At 38.8% G+C, this 21,841-nt stretch overlaps 2 protein-coding genes across 2 annotated transcripts in view; one reads left to right on the top strand and one right to left on the bottom strand.

Annotated features, from left to right (window-relative positions):
• Nucleotides 1-21,841, top strand: part of masp2 (MBL associated serine protease 2) — a 61,862-nt gene that overhangs the window by 13,117 nt on the left and 26,904 nt on the right. The window lies entirely within an intron of this gene.
• Nucleotides 7,168-21,841, bottom strand: part of dffa (DNA fragmentation factor, alpha polypeptide) — a 64,053-nt gene continuing 49,379 nt past the window's right edge. Inside the window, exon 6 of the mRNA XM_062054345.1 lies at nucleotides 7,168-7,328. Coding sequence (XP_061910329.1) covers nucleotides 7,254-7,328 — 75 coding nt within the window. The 3' untranslated portion in view covers nucleotides 7,168-7,253. The remainder of the gene's footprint in view (nucleotides 7,329-21,841) is intronic.

Below are 21,841 nucleotides of genomic sequence, written 5' to 3'. Positions count from 1 at the left end.
ATTTGGCGGGCGCTATTTTGTCCTAATTTCGGCAGTCCTTGAACGCACCGTAGTTTGTTTACATGTATAACTTTCCGTGATGCTGCCACAGAAAGACGTGTTTTATGCCACTCCTTCTTTGTCTCTATTTGTCCATCCAACGTCTTTTGCTGTGCGTGAATCCACAAAGGTGAGCTTTGTTGATGTTATTGACTTGTGTGGAGTGCTAATCAGACATATTTGGTCATTGCATGACTGCAAGCTAATCAATGCTAGCCTGCTATTTATGTAGCAGTATGTACATAATGCATCATTACACATAGTATTTTAGGTATATTTGAGGTCATTTTATTTGTAGTATCCGTTTCCTTCAACTTGAACACACATTTCCTTGAATTATCACACCCTCTGAAAAGCCTCTGTTTTAGTAATGTTTTCCAATGTTGTAAAAATGTGTAGAATAAATATTACATTTAAACAATTCTGTCAACGAAGATTTGCATCAGCCTGTGACACATAGTCATTTTGCATTTTTTTGCGGCTCCCGACAGATTTTTTATTTATTTTTATTTTTGGTCCAATATGGCTCTTTCAACATTTTGGGTTGCCGACACCTGGTATAACATAAGGGTTCACACAAGTACAAACCCCGTTTCCATATGAGTTGGGAAATTGTGTTACAAGTAAATATAAACGGAATACAATGATTTGCAAATCATTTTTAACCCATATTCAGTTGGATATGCTACAAAGACAACATATTTGATGTTCAAACTGATAAACTTTGAAAAATAATCATTAACTTTAGAATTTGATGCCAGCAACACATGACAAAGAAGTTGGGAAAGGTGGCAATAAATACTGATAAAGTTGAGGAATGCTCATCAAACACTTATTTGGAACATCCCACAGGTGAACAGGCAAATTGGGAACAGGTGGGTGCCATGATTGGGTATAAAAGTAGATTCCATGAAATGCTCAGTCATTCACAGACAAGGATGGGGCGAGGGTCACCACTTTGTCAACAAATGCGTGAGCAAATTGTTGAACAGTTTAAGAAAAACCTTTCTCAACCAGCTATTGCAAGGAATTTAGGGATTTCACCATCTACGGTCCGTAATATCATCAAAGGGTTCAGAGAATCTGGAGAAATCACTGCACGTAAGCAGCTAAGCCCGTGACCTTCGATCCCTCAGGCTGTACTGCATCAACAAGCGGCATCAGTGTGTAAAGGATATCACCACATGGGCTCAGGAACACTTCAGAAACCCACTGTCAGTAACTACAGTTGGTCGCTACATCTGTAAGTGCAAGTTAAAAGTCTCCTATGCAAGGCGAAAACCGTTTATCAACAACACCCAGAAACGCCGTCGGCTTCGCTAGGCCTGAGCTCATCTAAGATAGACTGATACAAAGTGGAAAAGTGTTCTGTGGTCTGACGAGTCCACATTTCAAATTGTTTTTGGAAACTGTGGACGTCGTGTCCTCCGGACCAAAGAGGAAAAGAACCATCCGGATTGTTATAGGCGCAAAGTTGAAAAGCCAGCATTTGTGATGGTATGGGGGTGTATTAGTGCCCAAGACATGGGTAACTTACACATCTGGGAAGTTGCCATTAATGCTGAAAGGTACATACAGGGTTTGGAGCAACATATGTTGCCATCCAAGCAACTTTACCATGGACGCCCCTGCTTATTTCAGCAAGACAATGCCAAGCTACGTGTTACATCAACGTGGCTTCATAGTAAAAGAGTGCGGGTACTAGACTGGCCTGCCTGTAGTCCAGACCTGTCTCCCATTGAAAATGTGTGGTGCATTATGAAGCCTAAAATACCACAATGGAGACCCCCGGACTGTTGAACAACTTAAGCTGTACATCAAGCAAGAATAAGAAAGAATTCCACCTGAGAAGCTTAAAAAATGTGTCTCCTCAGTTCCCAAACGTTTACTGAGTGTTGTTAAAAGGAAAGGCCATGTAACACAGTGGTGAACATGCCCTTTCCCAACTACTTTGGCACGTGTTGCAGCCATGAAATTCTAAGTTAATTATTATTTGCAAAAAAAAAAAAAAAAGTTTATGAGTTTGAACATCAAATATGTTGTCTTTGTAGTGCATTCAATTGAATATGGGTCGAAAAGGATTTACAAATCATTGTGTTCCGTTTATATTTATGTCTAACACAATTTCCCAACTCATATGGAAACGGGGTTTGTAGAAAGGTGTAGAGCAGATCCACTAAAGTTGAACAATCCTGATGACAGCTCGATTCCCCCTCGGGGTGATGGATGGCTGAGTAGCGCTTTTTAGCTGCAGCCGGCCGCCGTGGCTCCCACTCCCTCCACTCTGTTGCAAGTTTTTGTGATTATATGTAACATGTTTATGTGTGCTATGCCGACAAGGTTTTTTTTCCCTTGGCTTCAGTCTGGACCCCCTCCCAGGAGTCCAGCCTTTGACTGAATATTTTTTTACTCTTCCCCCCCCTTCCCCAATATCACCTGTTTCCCACATTTTTTAAGGGGCGCGGTAAGTGGCTGACCCGTCGGCGGTCCTGTTTTTGTCTCCCTGTAATGTATGTCTGCTCTTAGTGGGACTGTGCCAAAAACGTAATTTCAGTTCTTATATGTCTTGTACATGTTAAAGAATGCACAATAATAAAAGGACCTTCAACCTTGATTTGTAGTACCAAACTGTGCGCATGACTGAATTTTGTCTTGAAGAAATACTCTTCATTCACTCGGAAAATAAACAGTCAGGAAATGCTACATGCAAAACGGTCTAGAAAGCAAAACCTCCCTGGCATAGGTAATGAGGAAAAGGCATCAGAAAAACAGACGTCATAGAAAATGTGCACAGTGATGCAGACGAGTTAACCTCATGCTTGAGATTGTTAACGCAACTCAATTGGATGTCAGCTGAGGTGCTGGTCACTGCAGACTTAGTTCAGTCAAGCTCAAACACGCGTGCAGAGGAGCAACAGCATCAAAGACCGTGCCTGCAAGCCATACTTTTTTGCTCTGCTTTTGATCTGAACACCTTAAAAAAGGACACAGCGAGCTCGGAAACGTGTCATTCTAATGGAACTGAGACTTTGAGCGTTGGTGTTTTTGAAAAATGCACAAAGGCACGGTTTTGTTGAGCCCCTTAACAGGAGGAATATACAGTCGCGATCAAAAGTTTATTTACACTTGTAAAGATCATAATGTTAAGTTAAAGTTAAAGTTAAAGTACCAATGATTGTCACACACACACTAGGTGTGGTGAAATTTGTCCTCTGCATTTGACCCATCCCCAAGCATGGCTGTCTTGAGTTTTCAATACTTTCTACAACTCTTAATTTTTTTGTGATAGAGTGATTGGAGCACATACTTGTTGGTCACAAAGAACATTCATGAAGTTTGGTTCTTTTATGAATTTCTTATGGGTCTACTGAAAATGTGACCGAATCTGCTGGGTCAAAAGTATACATACAGCAATGTTAATATTTGGTTACATGTCCCTTGGCAAGTTTCACTGCAATAAGGCGCTTTTGGTAGCCATCCACAAGCTTCTGGTTGAATTTTTGACCACTCCTCTTGACAAAATTGGTGCAGTTCAGCTAAATTTGTTGGTTTTCTGACATGGACTTGTTTCTTCAGCATTGTCCACACGTTTAAGTCAAGACTTTGGGAAGGCCATTCTAAAACCTTCATTCTAGCCTGATTTAGCCATTCCTTTACCACTTTTGACGTGTCAACACCCAACTGCGCCCAAGACCCAACTTTCGGGCTGATGATTTTAGGTTGTCCTGAAGAATTTGAAGGTAATCCTCCTTTTTCATTGTCCCATTTACTCTCTGTAAAGCACCAGTTCCATTGGCAGCAAAACAGGCCCAGAGCATAATACTACCACCACCATGCTTGATGGTATGCATGGTGTTCCTTGGATTAAAGGCCTCACCTTTTCTCCTCCATACATATTGCTGGGTAGTGTGGCCAAACAGCTCAATTTTTGTTTCATCTGAGATTATATGGACAAAGATAAGAGCTTCTTGAGGAAAGTTCTGTGGTCCCATATATATATATATATATATATATATATATATATATATATATATATATATATATATATATATATATATATATATATATATATATATATATATATATATATATATATATACTGTATATGTATGATCTGTCTCATTGCAGATTAGGCAAACTGCCTTTTCCTTACACTGAACAAAAAGAAGTCATATGTCCATTGATGTTTAAAAACTCTACACTCGGAGTCTATTTGACGTTTCCCCAACGATTTCGCCATTTTTTCCCTCTTGTGCACAAACTCACTGCGGCGCGAGCGTGATAATGTCACGTTAGTGATTTCGACCAGTGGTTCTTAACCTTGTTGGAGGTACCGAACCCCACCAGTTTCATATGCGCATTCACCGAACCCGAACCGTAATCATACAATTATGTTATTATATTAAAGAAATACTAATAAAGATATATTTTACAAACAGAAAGTTACAGGAATGTACACATAATCCAATGTTTACATCTCATTGTGCAACATGTGAATGTTTCCGTGGGAACTAAATGCGATATCTGAAAGGGATACACATTATTTCCAAAGCAGGACCCCCACCCAGACATATAATACTAGTACACAACTCATGAAAAACACTATGTTATTTTCATTGTAAGTGGGCTAAAACACTTATATTAGAAAATAATCTCATGGAAATGACTGCTGTCATTTGATTACAACAATAAAACATTGAACTTGTTATTTAGTCAGGTTAGGGACAGGTGTGCTGCAGGTGTGACCACAGTGCATGTTTACGTCTGACGTCGCTCACATGTTTTTATTTACACGATGAGTCGGGCGTGTCTTGACCTCCGCGGCGGAGGCTCTGCCGAACCCCTGAGGCCGACTCACCGAACCCCTAGGGTTCGATCGGACCCAGGTTAAGAACCACTGATTTAGACAATATGATTTGCCTGAGCCGCTAGGAGACCCTGAGAGTAACAAGCGGTAGAAAATGGATTGATTGATGGGCTAGAAAGGACAGATAAAAAAACTTAGAATAAAAAAAAATATATATATATATTATTTTTTTTACTCCAGACTACCCGTGGGCTGGATTTTCGACGCTGGCAGACCATATCTGGCCCACGGGCCGTAGTTTGGGGACCCCTGAACTACAGCATTGTTGTCGGTTTTTTGATGGTTTTCTGCATTTGGGTGCACCATATTGCAAAACACATTGTTTTCCAGTAGCTCCAGTACATTCTTCCAATAATTCATGTTAAACAAACAAAAAAAAAGACATGCATCACGTTTTTTTTTTTTATATCAGCCTGTAGCAGTATTATTCATCTCTGTCAACCGGACTCAATTAGTTTACTTGTGGCATATTGTGTGGGTTATGTCCATAACACTCAGTCATATTGAAGTGCAATACACACATTGTATTTCACTAAGTGTTGCTCTGGGAGTTCAATTCCATCCATCCATCCATCCACCCATCCATTTTCTACCGCTTGTCCCCGTTCGGGGTTCTATTCCAAGTGAGATAAAGAGTTTGTATTTCTGTGTGCTCGCGGCAGAGTGATCATTTGTGTCTTTTTGCTGATGATCACTCGCCTTCTCCATTTATTGTCTCAGAGTCACATCATCAGAAATAGCTGTGACTGAAAGCTCTTCACCATCTCACGCACACTTTGAATTATCTGCCATGTATTTCGCCTTGAGAGTCCTCTTGTTTGGCCTCAGAGACGGGAATGGAGAGCTTGTTTTTCCACAGCTGAGCCAAATGGTGGCTGATGGCTTATTCAAGTGCACAATGTGCCGGCTAAAAGCTGATCATTACAGGACCCCCATGCACTCTTTCATTGCTTCAGCCTCGGCCCACGAAAACGAGCAGCCGCCTCCCGCAGGACAAAGTGGGATCTGAAATGGTGGACACTGCGGTGACCCTGTTCAAACTTCGGTACCATTACTTTGGGAAGTCAGAGTAAAACACAGCGTGTTATTAGTGATGACATTTAAAAAGTTATAGAATGTCTGTGAAGACAAAACGTGGTAATTTTCCTCAGTTAAATGTGAGATTCCCCAATCAAAAGGCCTATAATGTTCTCTTACAAAGACGACTGTGTCCTTTCTTTGCTTTAATAGTGCAAATGTTTCGGCTTGATTTGTCTCTCTGCAAACATTTGTTGACAGCTGTGCTTTCAACTACTGTAGTACCCCAACTTTGGAGCTTAATTGGTTCTTGTAACTCAAAACACTCAAATGAACGTCGCCCATTGAATTTGAATTTGAAGTGCTTGGACCCCCCAAAACGCCACAATTTCAACATGTGACATGCCTTTTAAAACGGAAAAAACAAATTTGAGATAAAAAATATTCTATAAAAACAATAATATAGAGCAGGGGTCCCCAAACTACGGTCCGCCAGCGTCCAAAATCCGGCCCGCGGGAAGTTCCAAGTTAAAAAAAATATGTTTTTTTTAAATTATTATTATTTTTAAATATGTCCTTTCTAAACCATTTTCTACCGCTTGTTACTCTTGGTGTCTTCTAGCCGCTCAGGCAAATCCTATTGTCTAAAATTTCCCACCGATAACGTGACATCATCACGCTCGGAATATATATATATATATATTTTAGTTCAGAAAAAACACAGAGGCTATATCATCCTTACAAGCCAAAACAGGCTTTTAGGGATGATATAGCCTGTGTTTTTTCTGGCCTAACGTATATTCTGCTCGACCCCGGTATTGAGCACTTTTTTATTTTCATGACTATTTACATTGTATATTGTCACTGAAGGCACCAAAACTATGAATGAACACATGTGGAGTTATGTACTTAACAAAAAAAGGTGAACTAACTGAAAACATGTTTTATATATTAGTTTATTCAAAATAGCCATCCTTTGAACACTCTCAATGAGCTTCAAGCACACCTGTGAAGTGAAAACCATTTCAGGTGAATACCTCTTGAAGCTCATAGAGAGAATGCCAAGAGTGTGTGAAAAAGTAATCAGAGCAAAGGGTCGCTATTTTGAAGAAACTACAATATAAAACATGTTTTCAGTTATTTCACCTTTTTTTGTTAAGTACATGCTTTGATTGATTGATTGATTGATTGAAACTTTTATTAGTAGATTGCACAGTACAGTACATATTCCGTACAATTGACCACTAAATGGTAACACCCGAATAAGTTTTTCAACTTGTTTAAGTCGGGGTCCACGTTAATCAATTCATTCAACTGCATTTTCATTCTTCTAGTAGCATTTTAGAATGAATTTCCTTTTTTCAAAGTTGGTCTGGCTGCCATCATTGAGTCCAGTGGGTTTAATCTGCAAAAAAACCCAAAAAACATTTAGTTATCAACTGCTAAAGTTTGGCACACCTTGTATATATTTAAAAAAGAAATGTTGTCTTGTCCCCACATTTTTCCCCTCTGTCTACTGGTTTTCTTCTTCTTCTTCTTTCTACCCCCTCCTGCTCTGGTCTGGCTGTGCCAGACACTAAATACGGCATATCTAAACCTTTGATAAAGTCAAATACAAATAAGGCGACAAAAGAAGTATCCCACACTTCTCTTTTGTAAAGGAAATCACAACAGCAGATATGGGCATCTACATCAACATTATGATTTACCTGTGCGGCTGGTCAGGATGGATTTATATACAAAAAAAAATATATATATATATATATATATATATTTGTTGTTGTTGTTTTAGTTGTTTTTGTATTATTTAAAAAAAAAATATTATTATTTTTAAACTTAAGACATCTCACAGGCCAGATTGTGGATGCCGACGAGCTGAATCCGGACCATGGGCCACAGTTTAGGGACCCCTCGTTTAGTGTTTCACTTTTTCCAGGGCTAAATTTGCTTAGCACCCAGCGTCTAACACTAGAAGCTCATCCTCCGTATATTCAAGCAAAAAAAGCTGAAGATCATAATTTTCCCCAAAGCAGTCGTTGCTGGCTCCCGCAAAATCTGCCAACATTAGTAGTAGTAATTGTTGACTGAAGTAGCGTTTATTGCTGTGCACTCTGTGAAATCAATGCACCTTGGACAGAAGTGCATGCAATGCTTAAAATTACCCCAAAAATTTAAATATGACATGTTTTTATGATTGTGTCTGTTATTACATCCATACAGGACATACAGCATGCATATAAAACGTTTTAGGAAGTTTTTTTAGAGGGATTTATAGGCAAAATATCACCATTATCTGTATTGTTAGTCGCCTTTTGTGAGCACTTTTTCAGTATTTAGAATGTACAAAACCCAAAACCAGTGAAGTTGGCACGTTGTGTAAATCGTAAATAAAAACAGCATACAATGATTTGCAAATCTTTTTCTACCTATATTCAATTGAATAGACTGCAAAGACAAGTTATTTAACGTTTGAACTCAGAAACTTTGTTATTTTTTGCAAATATAAGCTGATTTAGAATTTGATGCCTGCAACATGTTTCAAAAAAGCTGGATCAAGTGGCAAAAAAAGACTGAGAAAGTTGAGGAATGCTCATCAAACACTTATTTGCAACATCCCACAGGTGAATAGGCTAATTGGGAACAGGTGGGTGCCATAATTGGGTTTAAAAGCAGCTTCCATGAAATGCTCAGTCATTCACAAACAAGGATGGGGCGAGGGTCACCACTTTGTGATTAAATGCGTGAGCAAATAGTCGAACAGTTTAAGAACAACATTTCTCAACGAGCTATTGCAAGCAATTTAGGGATTTCACCATCTACGGTCCGTAATATCATCAAAAGCACCGCTGCAGCTCATTGCTCCCCTCACCTCCCAGGGGGTGGAACAAGGGGATGGGTCAAATGCAGAGGGTAATTTCACCACACCTAGTGTGTGTGTGACTATCAGTGGTACTTTAACTTTAAAAGGCTCAGAGAATCTGGAGAAATCACTGCACGTAAGCGGCAATGCCTGTGACCTTCGATTCCTCAGGCGGTACTGCATCAAAAAGCGACATCAGTATGTAAAGGATATCACCACATGGGTTTAGGAACACTTCACAAAACCACTGTCACTAACTACAGTTTGTCGCTACATCTGGAAGTGCATGTTAAAACTCTGCTATGCAAAGCAAAAGCCATCTATCAACAACACCCAGAAACGCCGCCGGCTTCGCAGGGCCTGAGCTCATCTAAGATTAACTGATGCAAAATGGAAAAGTGTTCTGTGGTCTGACGAGTCCACATTTCAAATAGTTTTTAGAAACTGTGGACGTCGTGTCCTCCGGACCAAAGAGGAAAAGGACTATTCGGACTGCTGTAGGCGCAAAGTTGAAAAGCCAGCATCTGTGATGGTATGGGAGTGTAATAGTGCCCAAGACATGGGTACCTTACACATCTGTGAAGGCACCATTAATGCTGAAAGGTACATACTGCTTATTTCAGCAAGACAATGCCAAGCCGCATTCTGCAGGTGTTACAACAGTGTGGCTTCGTAGTAAAAGAGTGCGGGTACGAGACTGGCCTGCCTGTAGTCCAGACCGGTCTCCCATTGAACATGTGTGGCGCAATATGAAGCCTAAAATACCACAACGGAGACCCCGGACTGTTGAACAACTTAAGCTGTACATCAAACAAGAATGGGAAAGAATTCCACCTGAAAAGCTTAAAAAATTGGTCTCCTCAGTTCCCAAACGTTAACTAAGTGTTGTTAAAAGGAAAGGCCATGTAACACAGTGGTAAAAATGCCCCTGTGCCAACTTTTTTGCAATGTGTTGATTATTTGCAAAAAAAAATATGTTTCTCAGTTCGAACATTAAATATCTTGCAGTCTATTTAATTGAATATAAGTTGAAAAGGATTTGCAAATCGTTGTATTCTGTTTTTATTTACAATTTACACAACGTGCCAACTTCACCCGTTTTGGGTTTTGTGAATAAAAGAGAACAACAAGTGTGTTCTTGTCTCACATACGGATTGTGAATGATTGGTGAAATTCCCCCAAAAATACATTATTACTGCATTACAACAATTATATTAGGCCTAAACACACACACACGTGGCACAGGGAATAGTAGATATCAACTCTGATATCGCAACAAATAGCATTTGATCTAAATTCCATCTATCCATCCATTTTCTACCGCTTGTCCTTCTCGGGGTCGCGGGGGTGCTGGTGAACTTTGAATTTTAGTACCCGAATACAAATACATTTTCTGTTAATTTGTTGTTTTTCACATAAAACAGACTTTGCTTGTATTGCTGTTGTATTTTTGTCACTAAACACACTATCAGATTGTATTCCAGATATCATGCCGAAGTCTCCGAAAAACACACGGTTTGTTATTTTTGTCTTTCATCCTGAGCATCACTCTCCGGAGCAGGAGCCACTCACGTTAACAAGTCATTAAAGCAAATTGGACTGCAGAAATGGAGGCGAGTTCCACAAGACGCCTGCAGAATCTGCTTTTGAAGCACTACCACAATGTCCAAGGCGATGTGTACACTGCAGCTGTCTAATCACACTCCTGTGATTAGTTACCGGAGCGGTCCTTTTTTGCCGCCTATAATAGATTTGTTGCCACAGTAGCAGATGAGGGTCCCACAATGGGCTGCTTAAGACTATTTTCAGGACAATTGGGCCCTTGTGGGATAGCAATACACCTGATTGCAGTTGCTGTAACAACACAAAATCCTATTATGTCAAATGGTCAGGCCCGAACACACGCACACACACACACACACACACACACACACACACACACACACACACACACTTGAAACAGTGGTAGTCACTGTGATCCCAAATGTCAGTGTAGTATTGGCGACAGAGATGGCAACATTGAATTAATGGCATGGGAACTCCTCCATGCAGTCGACACCAGTCACACTATTACTCATATTGGAAATCCATGCTTCATGTTCATGCCGACCGTCATTTTTCTCAGGCCTAATAGACCAGAAAATGTTCCATCATTTATACTAGCAACAAACCATCATTAATACCTCGAGCAGGGTTATTGAGTCATGGCCTGTCAGTATTGTCATGGGGTTTTATAACGGTTATAAGAGTGTGATCTTTAGCTTCATGAGTCCGTACGCTCCGTCAGGGCCGAAGAGTACTTGTGTGGTGTCCTGTTTTGGCCTTGAATTGTAAAGTAAAGTAGTTTAAGGCGTAACGGCGGCCGAGCCACATAATGAAGGAATCGGCGACAAAAGCCGGCGCCTGTGTGCCATTTCTCATCATTGCCTTCTGGGGCCTCATGTCACAGTCTGCAGTTTAGGTGCCTGGTGGCGGCCCGGGAAGAATTGCCAAACCCCCCCCGGGCTGGATTTGAATTAGCAAGGAAATGACCGTATTTGTTATCTGTGGCAAAAGGCAGCCGTGGCCGAGCAAATTGAAAGAGTAATGGGCCTGACGTCAGGAATGGAATCCGTCGCAGAAAGCCCCCAACATTAATTCATCTGGGATCGTTTTTGATCAATATCACCGGGGGGATGTTTCGAAACGGGCTGACCGATAAATCATATATTTCTAACTCGGTGTGCATTTGGATTTTGGCGCACTTGCCAAGTGGTTGATGCCTACGCTGAACTAACAGATGTTACATTTTAAAAAGGAACTGCACTTTTTTTGGAACTTTGCCTATCATTCACAATCAGTATGAGAGACAAGAAGACGTGTGTATTTTTTAAAAATGCATTCTAACCCGTAAATAAAAGTCTGATTACCATGGTGTCAATGAGAGGTCCTTTATAAAGCCCTCTAAATAACCATCCAAAAAGCGCCAACACTACTCCATTTACATCGCGTGGCTTGAATATTAACCAAGTATTAGTGGTGTTGTTATTATAAGCGCTAACGCAGACTATTTTTAGAGTTAACTTGCTTGTTGCTGCTGTATTGACAGCATCAGCTGGTGAGCTGCTTTCTCACCTCGGAGCTCATGAAAGTTTATTCTAGATCAGTGGTTCTTAACCTTGTTGGAGGTACCGAACCCCACCAGTTTCATATGCGCATTCACCGCACCGTTCTTTAGTGAAAAATAAAACTTTTTTTTTTTTTCAAATTCAAGACAAAGTTATATGTTTTTGGTAACACTTTAGTATGGGGAACATATTCTAAGTAACACATACTTAATTTAGAGTTATTTGGTTAGGGCCAGGGTTAGGGTTAGGGTTATAATAAGGCCATGCCGAATAAGGCATTAATAAGTACTTAATAATGACTAGTTAAGAGCCAATATGTTACTAATAAGCAACTAATTAATGGTGAATATGTCCAAAGACATGCACTTGGGGATAGGTTGATTGGCAACACTAAATTGGCCCTAGTGTGTGAATGTGAGTGTGAATGTTGTCTGTCTATCTGTGTTGGCCCTGCGATGAGGTGGCGACTTGTCCAGAGTGTACACCGCCTTCCGCCCGAATGCAGCTGAGATAGGCTCCAGCACCCCCCGCGACCCCGAACGGGACAAGCGGTAGAAAATGGATGGATGGATGGATGTTCCCCATACTAAAGTGTTACCATGTTTTTTTACTGGTGCACAAAATGAACCGTGCATGAACATCACCTTGTTCAAAGAACAAAACCAACACAGTGCATAAACTCACAACAAATTACACACCTGCAAATCAGTCTGACTTCTGCTGTTGCCGTATCCGTAATACACCAATAGGGAGAAGTTTTTATTTACACGATGAGTCGGGTGTGTCTTGACCTCCGCCGAACCCCTGAGCCCGACTCACCAAACACCTAGGGTTCGATCGAACCCAGGTTAAAAAACACTGTTCTAGATCATAAATCATGCCTCTCAACTTGATAGTAGAAGGATGAGGACATAATCCGACAAGTTTGTCAACTTTGGCATCTAAATTAGACCCGAAAATGGCAAAAAGGACATGAAAATACCTTAGGTTCCACCCCCCTTTTTTCTTTGCAAGGATAATGACTCATTTTTTATCTAAATGGGGATATATGAACGTCCTAAGAGTCGGCATCCTAATGACAGCAGACCTTGTACAGTAAGTGATGTTTTATTTGGTTTGTTGGCTCTCATGAAGTCTGCAGTGAGTAGTAATCAGTGGTGTTGTTGAAGGAAGGAGTGAACGTTGTGATTAGGGCTGTGAATCTTTGGGTGTCCCACGATTCGATTCAATATCGATTCTTGGGGTCACGATTCGATTCAAAATCTATTTTTTTTCAATTCAACAAGATTTTCGATTCAAAAACGATTTTTTTCCCGATTCAAAACGATTCTCTATTCATTCAATACATAGGATTTCAGCAGGATCTATCCCAGTCTGCTGACATGCAAGCAGAGTAGTAGATTTTTGTAAAAAGCTTTTATAATTGTAAAGGACAATGTTTTATCAACTGAATAAAATAATGTAAATTTGTTTTAACTATTAAATGAACCAAAAATATGACTTATTTTATCTTTGTGAAAATATTGGACACAGTGTGTTGTCAAGCTTATGAGATGTGATGCAAGTGTAAGCCACTGTGACACTATTGTTCTTTTTTAATTTTTTTTTAATAAATGTCTAATGATAATGTCAATGAAGGATTTTTAATCACTGCTATGTTGAAATTGTAACTAATATTGATACTGTTGTTAATATTAATTTTTGTTTCACTACTTTTGGTTTGTTCTGTGTCGTGTTTGTGTCTCCTCTCAATTGCTCTGTTTATTGCAGTTCTGAGTGTTGCTGGGTCGGGTTTGGTTTTGGAATTTGATTGCATTGTTATGGTATTGCTGTGTATTGTTTTGTTGGATTGATTAATTTGAAAAAAAATATATATATATATTTTTTTAAATAAATTAAAAAAAATCGATTTTTTAAAAGTGAGAATCAATTCTGAATCGCACAACGTGAGAATCACAATTCGAATTTGAATTGATTTTTTCCCACACCCCTAGTTGTGATGCGTTCGTAAAATTAATTGGGCTCCATTGTAAGAGGACTTTTGCTCGCATTTATTTACTATTTAGAATGCATTAAAAAGAAAAACATGTGTTTTTGTCTTACATAAGGATTGTGAATGTTAGTCAAAATGTAAAAAAAAGTGCAGTTCCCCTATAACAGTGTCAATTGTTCACATAGTACTTTAGCTTTTTCCTCATGTTTTTTTATTTGTCTTTCTATGAACATACAGTATATCGAGCAAGAAAAATTAAACTACTATCAGCTCCTGTTTATTTATTTTTATTTTTTTTAAATGATGTTTACATGCGATGCTTTCAAACCATTTCAATCCCAATCTTGTACAGGTTACTACTCAAAGGGCCTCTCTAATGCTGACAACATTGGCACTTATTTCATAGTTCTGGACATAAACATTATGTCTTCGGGGAAAATTCCCCCCAAAATAGACACAGTTGTGATTTTAGGCTTGTTTTCTAATGAGTTTCATCGCATTTTGAAACGCCCACTTATAGCTCCAAAATGTAGGCAGGCTTGCCTCAGCCTGCTGTGGTCACCTACAGAAGACTGGAGGCAATTTTATATTGCACAGTATTTGTTTGGGTAGCATCTTGGATGTAAAAATAATGAAGACTCAAGCCTAATGTGATCCAAAAAATCAGGAGCACCCTCGAGGGGAAAAGGACTGATTTGGAACCTATGGAAAAACAGAAGATAAGATCTAGCGCTCAAAAACGAGAGAAAAATAAGATATTTTGCATCCTCTTCTACTGATGTTTTTCTCAAGATGCTTGGGGAAATGCTGAAAAAACATGAGGAAATGGTGATTATTTTATTTGTTTGTTCATAATGTTAACTGTATCAGTTTTGAAGTAATCAAGGACCATTGTGACCAAATAATAGTTTTATATGTCTTCATCCACACTGTCTGTCGGTGGAAAGGGGGCGTTTCAAATACAGTTAGTTATCTAGCAATTTCTCCAAAAATGAGGAAAGAGTGAATCTCTGGAGTCAAATTGACTTGTGCAAAATGGGACGGACCAAGAGAGTGGAGTGTGATTTGCAGCGATTGTTTCGATGATTCTGACTTTGAAGATAGATGTTTTTTGTTGGAGTTTGGATAGAAAAAAATGAAAAGACTAGAGCCATATGCGATCCCATAAATCAGTACCCTCCATGAGAGAAAGACTGGGTTATAACCTCCGGAAAAACGGTGAAAGTAAAACAGACCCGTCCCTCAAAAACGAGAAAAAAAAGAAGGAAAAAGCCGCTAGTATTCTTTTTTGCGTTTTCTTCTACTGATGTTTTACTTGCGATACTTTAGGACAGACCTGGGCAAATTAAGGCCCGGGGGCCACATGGCCCCTTAAGCTTTTCAATCTGGCCCGCCAAACATTCCCAAATAACTGTTTTCGATCTTTAAGATGGAAACTGTAGCTGCCATTATGATGTGCAGTGATGTTCTCATATGACCGTAAGTGTTGAACTATGCAAAGTATTTCAATGGTTGGAATCTGCGATTTTGCATGATATACTAGTTACTATGGTAATCTAATTAGTTGCTATGGTAATGTAAGTCACAGCAGCTCAGACGAGGCACCAAGCAGTGTGGGTGGGGAGCGTTTCCACAGAGTGTTTCCAGAGCGGCCAGCCTGAAATGCGGGTGTCAGGGACAGACGCGGAGGGAGATTTTTACAAAAAAGTTCTAAAGCTTAGTGATATATCAGATGTATCAGATTGTAGGTGTTTTTTTTTTAACCCTTCGCGTTCATATTTCGCTGTTTGTTGCATTTTTGTTATGTTTCGCTTAATTGTAAAATATGTCGATCGAGAGTGGGTGTGATGTTCATATGTTGTCAATATTCAGTGTTTTATCGTTCATAGTTAATATTGTAAATCCCACATTCTTTATTTTCATGTGCATTTTGGGTGTCTCATTCAGTAAAACAAATAAAAATTCTATTCCGGCGGTCTGTCATAACGTTTTTAGCATTAAATGAATCAGACATTATTGTGAGGTTTTGTATTAGTGTTCCAAAAAATAGGACCCAAGCACACAAACTGTACAGCAGATTTTCACAGTTTACATATGTGTGTGTGTGTGTGTGTGTGTGTGTGTGTGTGTGTGTGTGTGTGTGTGTGTGTGTGTGTGTGTGTGTGTGTGTGTGTGTATGTGTGTGTGTGTGTGTGTGTGCGCGTGTGTATACATATGTGTGAATATGTATATATATTTATACTGTATATATATGTGTGTATACATATACCGGCCCCCAGACACATTTTTTTTCTCTAAATTTGGCCCCCTGAGTCAAAATAATTGTCCAGGCCTGCTTTAGGATATGCGGCCAGATTATTTTTTTAGTAACAGGAAATACACAAAGACAATTTGTTCGTGGTAGGACCGGACACTATGATTTATTAAAATCTGCATCCTAGCTGCAGTTCACCACTTAAGTCATGATTTTAATTTGTTAAAGATAGGAATGGTATATAATATAACAACACAAACACAAATACTGTGTATACAAACAATAGATATACGTGTAAAATAAATAGAAATATCTAATAAAATATAATAATGAAGTATTTTTTGTCAATTACATTTGTATTACAAGTTGTTGTTTTTTTTTTGTTGGATTTTATTATATTCAGATAAAATATTTGTAATTATCGATTCAGGCAATACTTAATTCAACAAAACAAACTCTTGATGTGTGTAACATTCTCATAAAATAAGCTTTTAGTTAACACAAATAATACTGGAGAACATCTTGATAGGATTCAATCTTAACGCAATCTATCAATAATTGGGTATTTATTACAATTATTCATAATGATTGATGATAAATTGAACCGGAAGTTTCATGTAAAAAATATACAACATAAAGTAGCAAGAAACACGTCAATAATGAATAAAACAAAACATGTTTTAGACCAAAAATCACTCCATATTCTCTACTGCTCGCTAGTGTTACCATATCTGAGTTATTGTGTAGAAATATGGGGAAATAACTACAAAAGTACACTTCATTCATTAACGGTGTTACAAAAAAGATCAGTTAGAATAATACATAATGTTGGATATAGAGAACATACAAACCCTTTATTTTTGTAATCAAAAATACTGAAATTACACGACATAGTGAATTTGCAAATAGCTATACACGAAGCAAACTATAATCTGCTACCCAAGAATATACAACAATTCTTGTCAACAAAAGAGGACAAATATAATCTTAGAGAAAAATGTAATTTAAAACATTTGTACGCACGTACACCACTTAAGACCTTCAGTATATCAGTATGTGGAATTAAATTATGGAATGGATTAAGCCAGGGGTGTCCAAAGTGCCGCCCGGGGGCCATTGGCGGCCCGCAGCTAATTGTTTACCGGCCCGCCACACATTCTGGAAATGCTATTGCAAAAATAAAAAAAACATTTAAAAAAAAGTGGAATGAGATGAAATCTAACTAGAAAAAGTTGCAATGTTGACACATAGCTGCCATGCAGGCTGTTTTTTTCTTTTGTCTATCTTTCTTTTTCTTTTATTGCCATTGCTCAAAAAAAAAAAAAAAAATCAATGTTATAATGAATTATTGACCTATTCAGGGCTCCAATTATTTCAAATATTTCACTTTAAAATGTTTTATGTGGAAAATATTGCACAAAATATTGTGTGGTTGCCATACAAAAACATCAACATTTTCTTTGACAAAAGAGCATAAAACAAACAAAATAATAGTTCAAACGTAAAATCGACCAGATATATATGAAGTTGATCTCGTAACTTAAGTGTTGAAAGTAAAAAAAATAACATCAAAATGTATCACTTTATGAGTGGGGCACTTTTTGGATCCCAACTATATTTAATGGGATTTTATTTATCTTTTCACTATAATTACTAAAAAATTATAATGAATTAAAATCAATGGTGTCTTGCATTATTGATAGTTTTAAGGCTCTAAGTACTTCACATCAAACATTGCTTTCTGAATGTTTTGGGCAGTGGGGGAAATACTGCATATTTCAGTTTTATTATAAAAAAACAAAGTTCTCTTTGACAGAAAAGGCATAAAACCTTTTTTTTTTTTTTTTAACTTTATACCAACCTGAAGTTGATATACTGTAGAGATTTACTGTAAGCGTTAAATAAAAATAAATAAATAATAATTTGACTTGTTTTTAACATTTTAATGACTTAGACCCTTTATGGTCCCCGGGAGCCATAAAGGTAAAAAAATCAAAAAAATCCATATATTTCGTTATGGTTTGAAAATGAAAAATATCAAAATGGCCCCGCATGCTTTAATTTTTCCGTGTTTAGCCCTCATTGGAAAACGTTTGGACACCCCTGGATTAAGCAAAGAAATCAAACAATGTACTAATATGATCCACTTCAAGAAACTCTTCCAACTTAAAGTGTTTACAAAGTACAAAGAAGAAGAACCGTGATAAACATTCTGAATTTATCTCATCCATCCATTCATTTTCAAGATAATCTTACTCATCTCACCATATGAAATATAACTTACTTCACCAATTATTATTTATTTATTTTTATTGTGATTACTTATGGAGTATATTGTGAATACATTGAGAACAGGAAGTGAACAAAAGTTTTAGCAACTGCTATGTAAAGGAAAAGGGGTAGGATTAAATAAGCTCTGCTTCTTCCTACTCCTTTTCGAACATGTTGAATAGAGAAACTGGGAATTGTGATGTATCATGTTGTGTGCATGCATGTTCCAAATAAACTCAAACTCAACTCAACTCAACAATTTATAGACAATTTGGCTGTAGGCAATGAAAAAAAAATGAAGCTGAAAAAACCCCCAATCAGTCCTCAAACTAGTCATACCAACATCGGCTTGAAATGAACCTGGTTTTGCGGCAGGTAATGCGCCTTGCAGAAGCCTCACTCGCTCCACTAACCCTTCAGCAGCGTCACGGTGGACGGGCAAATTACAGTGGATTAGGTCTACATTGTTCTTTAGTGTTCCGCTCTAACGACACAGCCCCACTTACTCAAGTCCGTAATTACAGTTTACAACACGTGGGTGGCTGAGAGGGCCGTGATTGCGGTCCGTGAAAAAGAGAACGAGGAGGGAGTGAGCGCATGTACGCACAAAGTATCTCATAAGTCCAGGAGAATGATTTGTTGTCTTGTCTGAGATGTTCAAAGATATCCCAGCAACCGTCAGTCAGCAGGAGGAAATGAACAGCATGCATAATAAAGCCTTCAGAATAGGATTTTAGTTTTTGTATCCCCTTCGCCTTTTGTTGACATGGCAGACGTAAACAGTGGCCGCGCTTTCATCTTTTCAATTTGTTGCTTATTTAATGACCGGCTGACTTCCTGGGGGGGAAGCACTTTGTTACGGCGTGGTGGAGCGAGGACAAGCGTGAGCACAGCACATGGACCGTCATTTGATCTTGTCCAAATCAAGACGCCATCCTCCTTGAGTCCCTGCCAGAATTCACGCTTGTGTGTTTGTCCGTGCGTGTGTGTGTGTGTGCGTGCGTGCGCACATGAGTTGTTTCAATTATTAATGGTACATGCACATGCACATGCACTGCTGATGTGCCTCACTCGTGACACATATGTAAACCATTTCCACCCATGCATTTTCTATCTTGCTTCAAGTTGTCATGTGCACACCATGTTGTTTTCTCAACAACATGGCATTTACCATAAAGGGCCCATAGTGTTCGGATGACCAAAATCTCACTCACAAGTAGGGATGCTGTTTGATAAGAAATTATCGAGTTTGAGCCCATTATCGAATCCTCTTATCGAACCGATTCCTCATCGATTCTCTTATCGAATCCAGATAGGTTGTTGTATACGGAAAAAAACACAATATTTGGTTTAACAAAAGCTCACTTTTATTTTATAAGAAAAAAATAAATAAAAATAAATATGGACTGTTACACCCCTAAAAAAAAAAAAATATTGACTGTTGTTACCCAAAGTATATTAAGTGGGATTTTTCAGAAAAACAAATATATACAGTAACACAAAAACAACCTGTCTCTGTGATCACTATAGGTCAGGGGTCGGCAACCCGCGGCTCCGGAGCCGCATGCGGCTCCTTGACCACTCTAATGCGGCTCAGCTACATACATGCCGACCCCCCCGATTTTCCCAGGAGATTGATGGATGTCAGTGTCTCTCATAAATTACTCCCAGGGAAAAAATAATCCTATTTACACTCTAATTACTAAATAAAGGGCGTGCCCTAATTGCACTGCAGTATAGCATTTACATACAGCGTGCCAGTCCAGCCACATGTTGCATGTTGTTATTACTTGCACACACAGGAGACAGCAAAGCATACTTACTCATCAGCCACACAGCTTACACTGACGGTAGCCGTATCAAACAACTTTAACATTGTTACGTTACAAATATGCGCCACACTGTGAACCCACACCAAAAAAGAATGAAAAACACATTTCTGGAGAACATCCCACCGTAACACAACATAAACACAACACAACCATTACCCAGAATCCCATGCAGCCCTAACTCTTCCGGTCTACATTATACACCCCCGCTACCACCAAATCCCCCCATACATCAACCCCCCCCCCCCCCCCCCCCCCCCTCTCCGTGCGTTGGTTGAGCGGAAGAGTTAGGGCTGCATGGGATTCTGGGTATTGGTACCGTCAGTGTAAGATGTGTGGCTGCTGAGTTAGTACGCCTTGCTGTCACTTACGTGAGCAAGCTGAAATTGCATTCTACGTGTGGTCGAGCAGGTAGACTGTTAGGGCAGACTGTAGAGGGCGCCAAATGCAGTGTCATCACGCTCTGATATTCGGGAGTCTCCCGGGAAAAGTGAGAGGGTTGGCAAGTATGACGCTATCAAGCGCCATTAGTTCAAAACTCGCGGGCTGCACTAACATCAAATTTCCACATTAAAGTGCGTGCCGGTGCGTGTGTCGGAGACCCCTGGTTAACATAGCACAAAGCATTTAAGCTTTGTATGCAGTGTTTTTCATTTAAAAAAATTTTTTGTGGCTCCCATTACTTTCTTTAATTTGTGAAACTTGCCAAAATGGCTCTTTGAGTGGTAAAGGTTGCCGACCCCTGCTATAGGTGTATAAATAATAATATAGTGTTAAATAAAATCAGTCCCTTGGGCACAAAACTTAAAATAATACAGCTCTCCAAAAAGTGCACTTCTGCTGCTATTGGAACATACTAACTACACACACTATGACACTAAGAACACCACAGTCATCAATCAACAATTCTTCCCCCCTTACATGAGAGCGAAGCCTGGCAATAATTGCATATTGCCTGTTCTGCCCTCACTATACGTGTTGAGGTTATACAGCTTGGCAGACAGCTAACAAACAATCCAAAGCAGATTAATCCATGTAGGCTCTTTATTGTTGTTGATCTTGCTTTGTCTTTTCCTATCTTTACTTTTGTCTTGTACTGGACTGTTTTTTTTTGTTTTTTTTTACTGAAATACACACAATGACAAATGTATAAGCTATGTGATTCAATTAACATACTGAAATGTAATACACAATATGTAAATATTAGCTTCACACAAATATACAGTACTATCATCAAACAAATACTTCTGAGTGTTGAAACTATTTCGATGGTAGAAATACACGACTGGCAGCCATTTTAAGTCCTCAAAACATCCATTAAAACAGTGCACAAAAATCGTTTTTCAATAAACATCTTAGTATCAAACTTAAACACTTTCCACCTTAATATTGAGTTACATAAACAAGTTAAACAGTTTACTTACAGACTTATCTTTTCCAAGGCTTGTAAGAGCTAACACAACTTGTCTACTTCTCAATTGTCTCAACCCGGAAGTGCCCAAACTAATGACGCGTAGTATTTTCATATCGCCACAATGTGTCAGTAAGAGTCTACAATCAAATGGGCATAACATTGCAGGTCCCACAGGGCATTTCCTGTACGT

Source organism: Entelurus aequoreus, linkage group LG07 (genome assembly GCF_033978785.1).
Source record: "Entelurus aequoreus isolate RoL-2023_Sb linkage group LG07, RoL_Eaeq_v1.1, whole genome shotgun sequence".
Classification (NCBI taxonomy): domain Eukaryota; kingdom Metazoa; phylum Chordata; class Actinopteri; order Syngnathiformes; family Syngnathidae; genus Entelurus; species Entelurus aequoreus.
The sequence above is the reverse complement of the archived record's forward strand: the minus strand, read 5'-3'. Positions and strand labels throughout refer to the sequence as shown.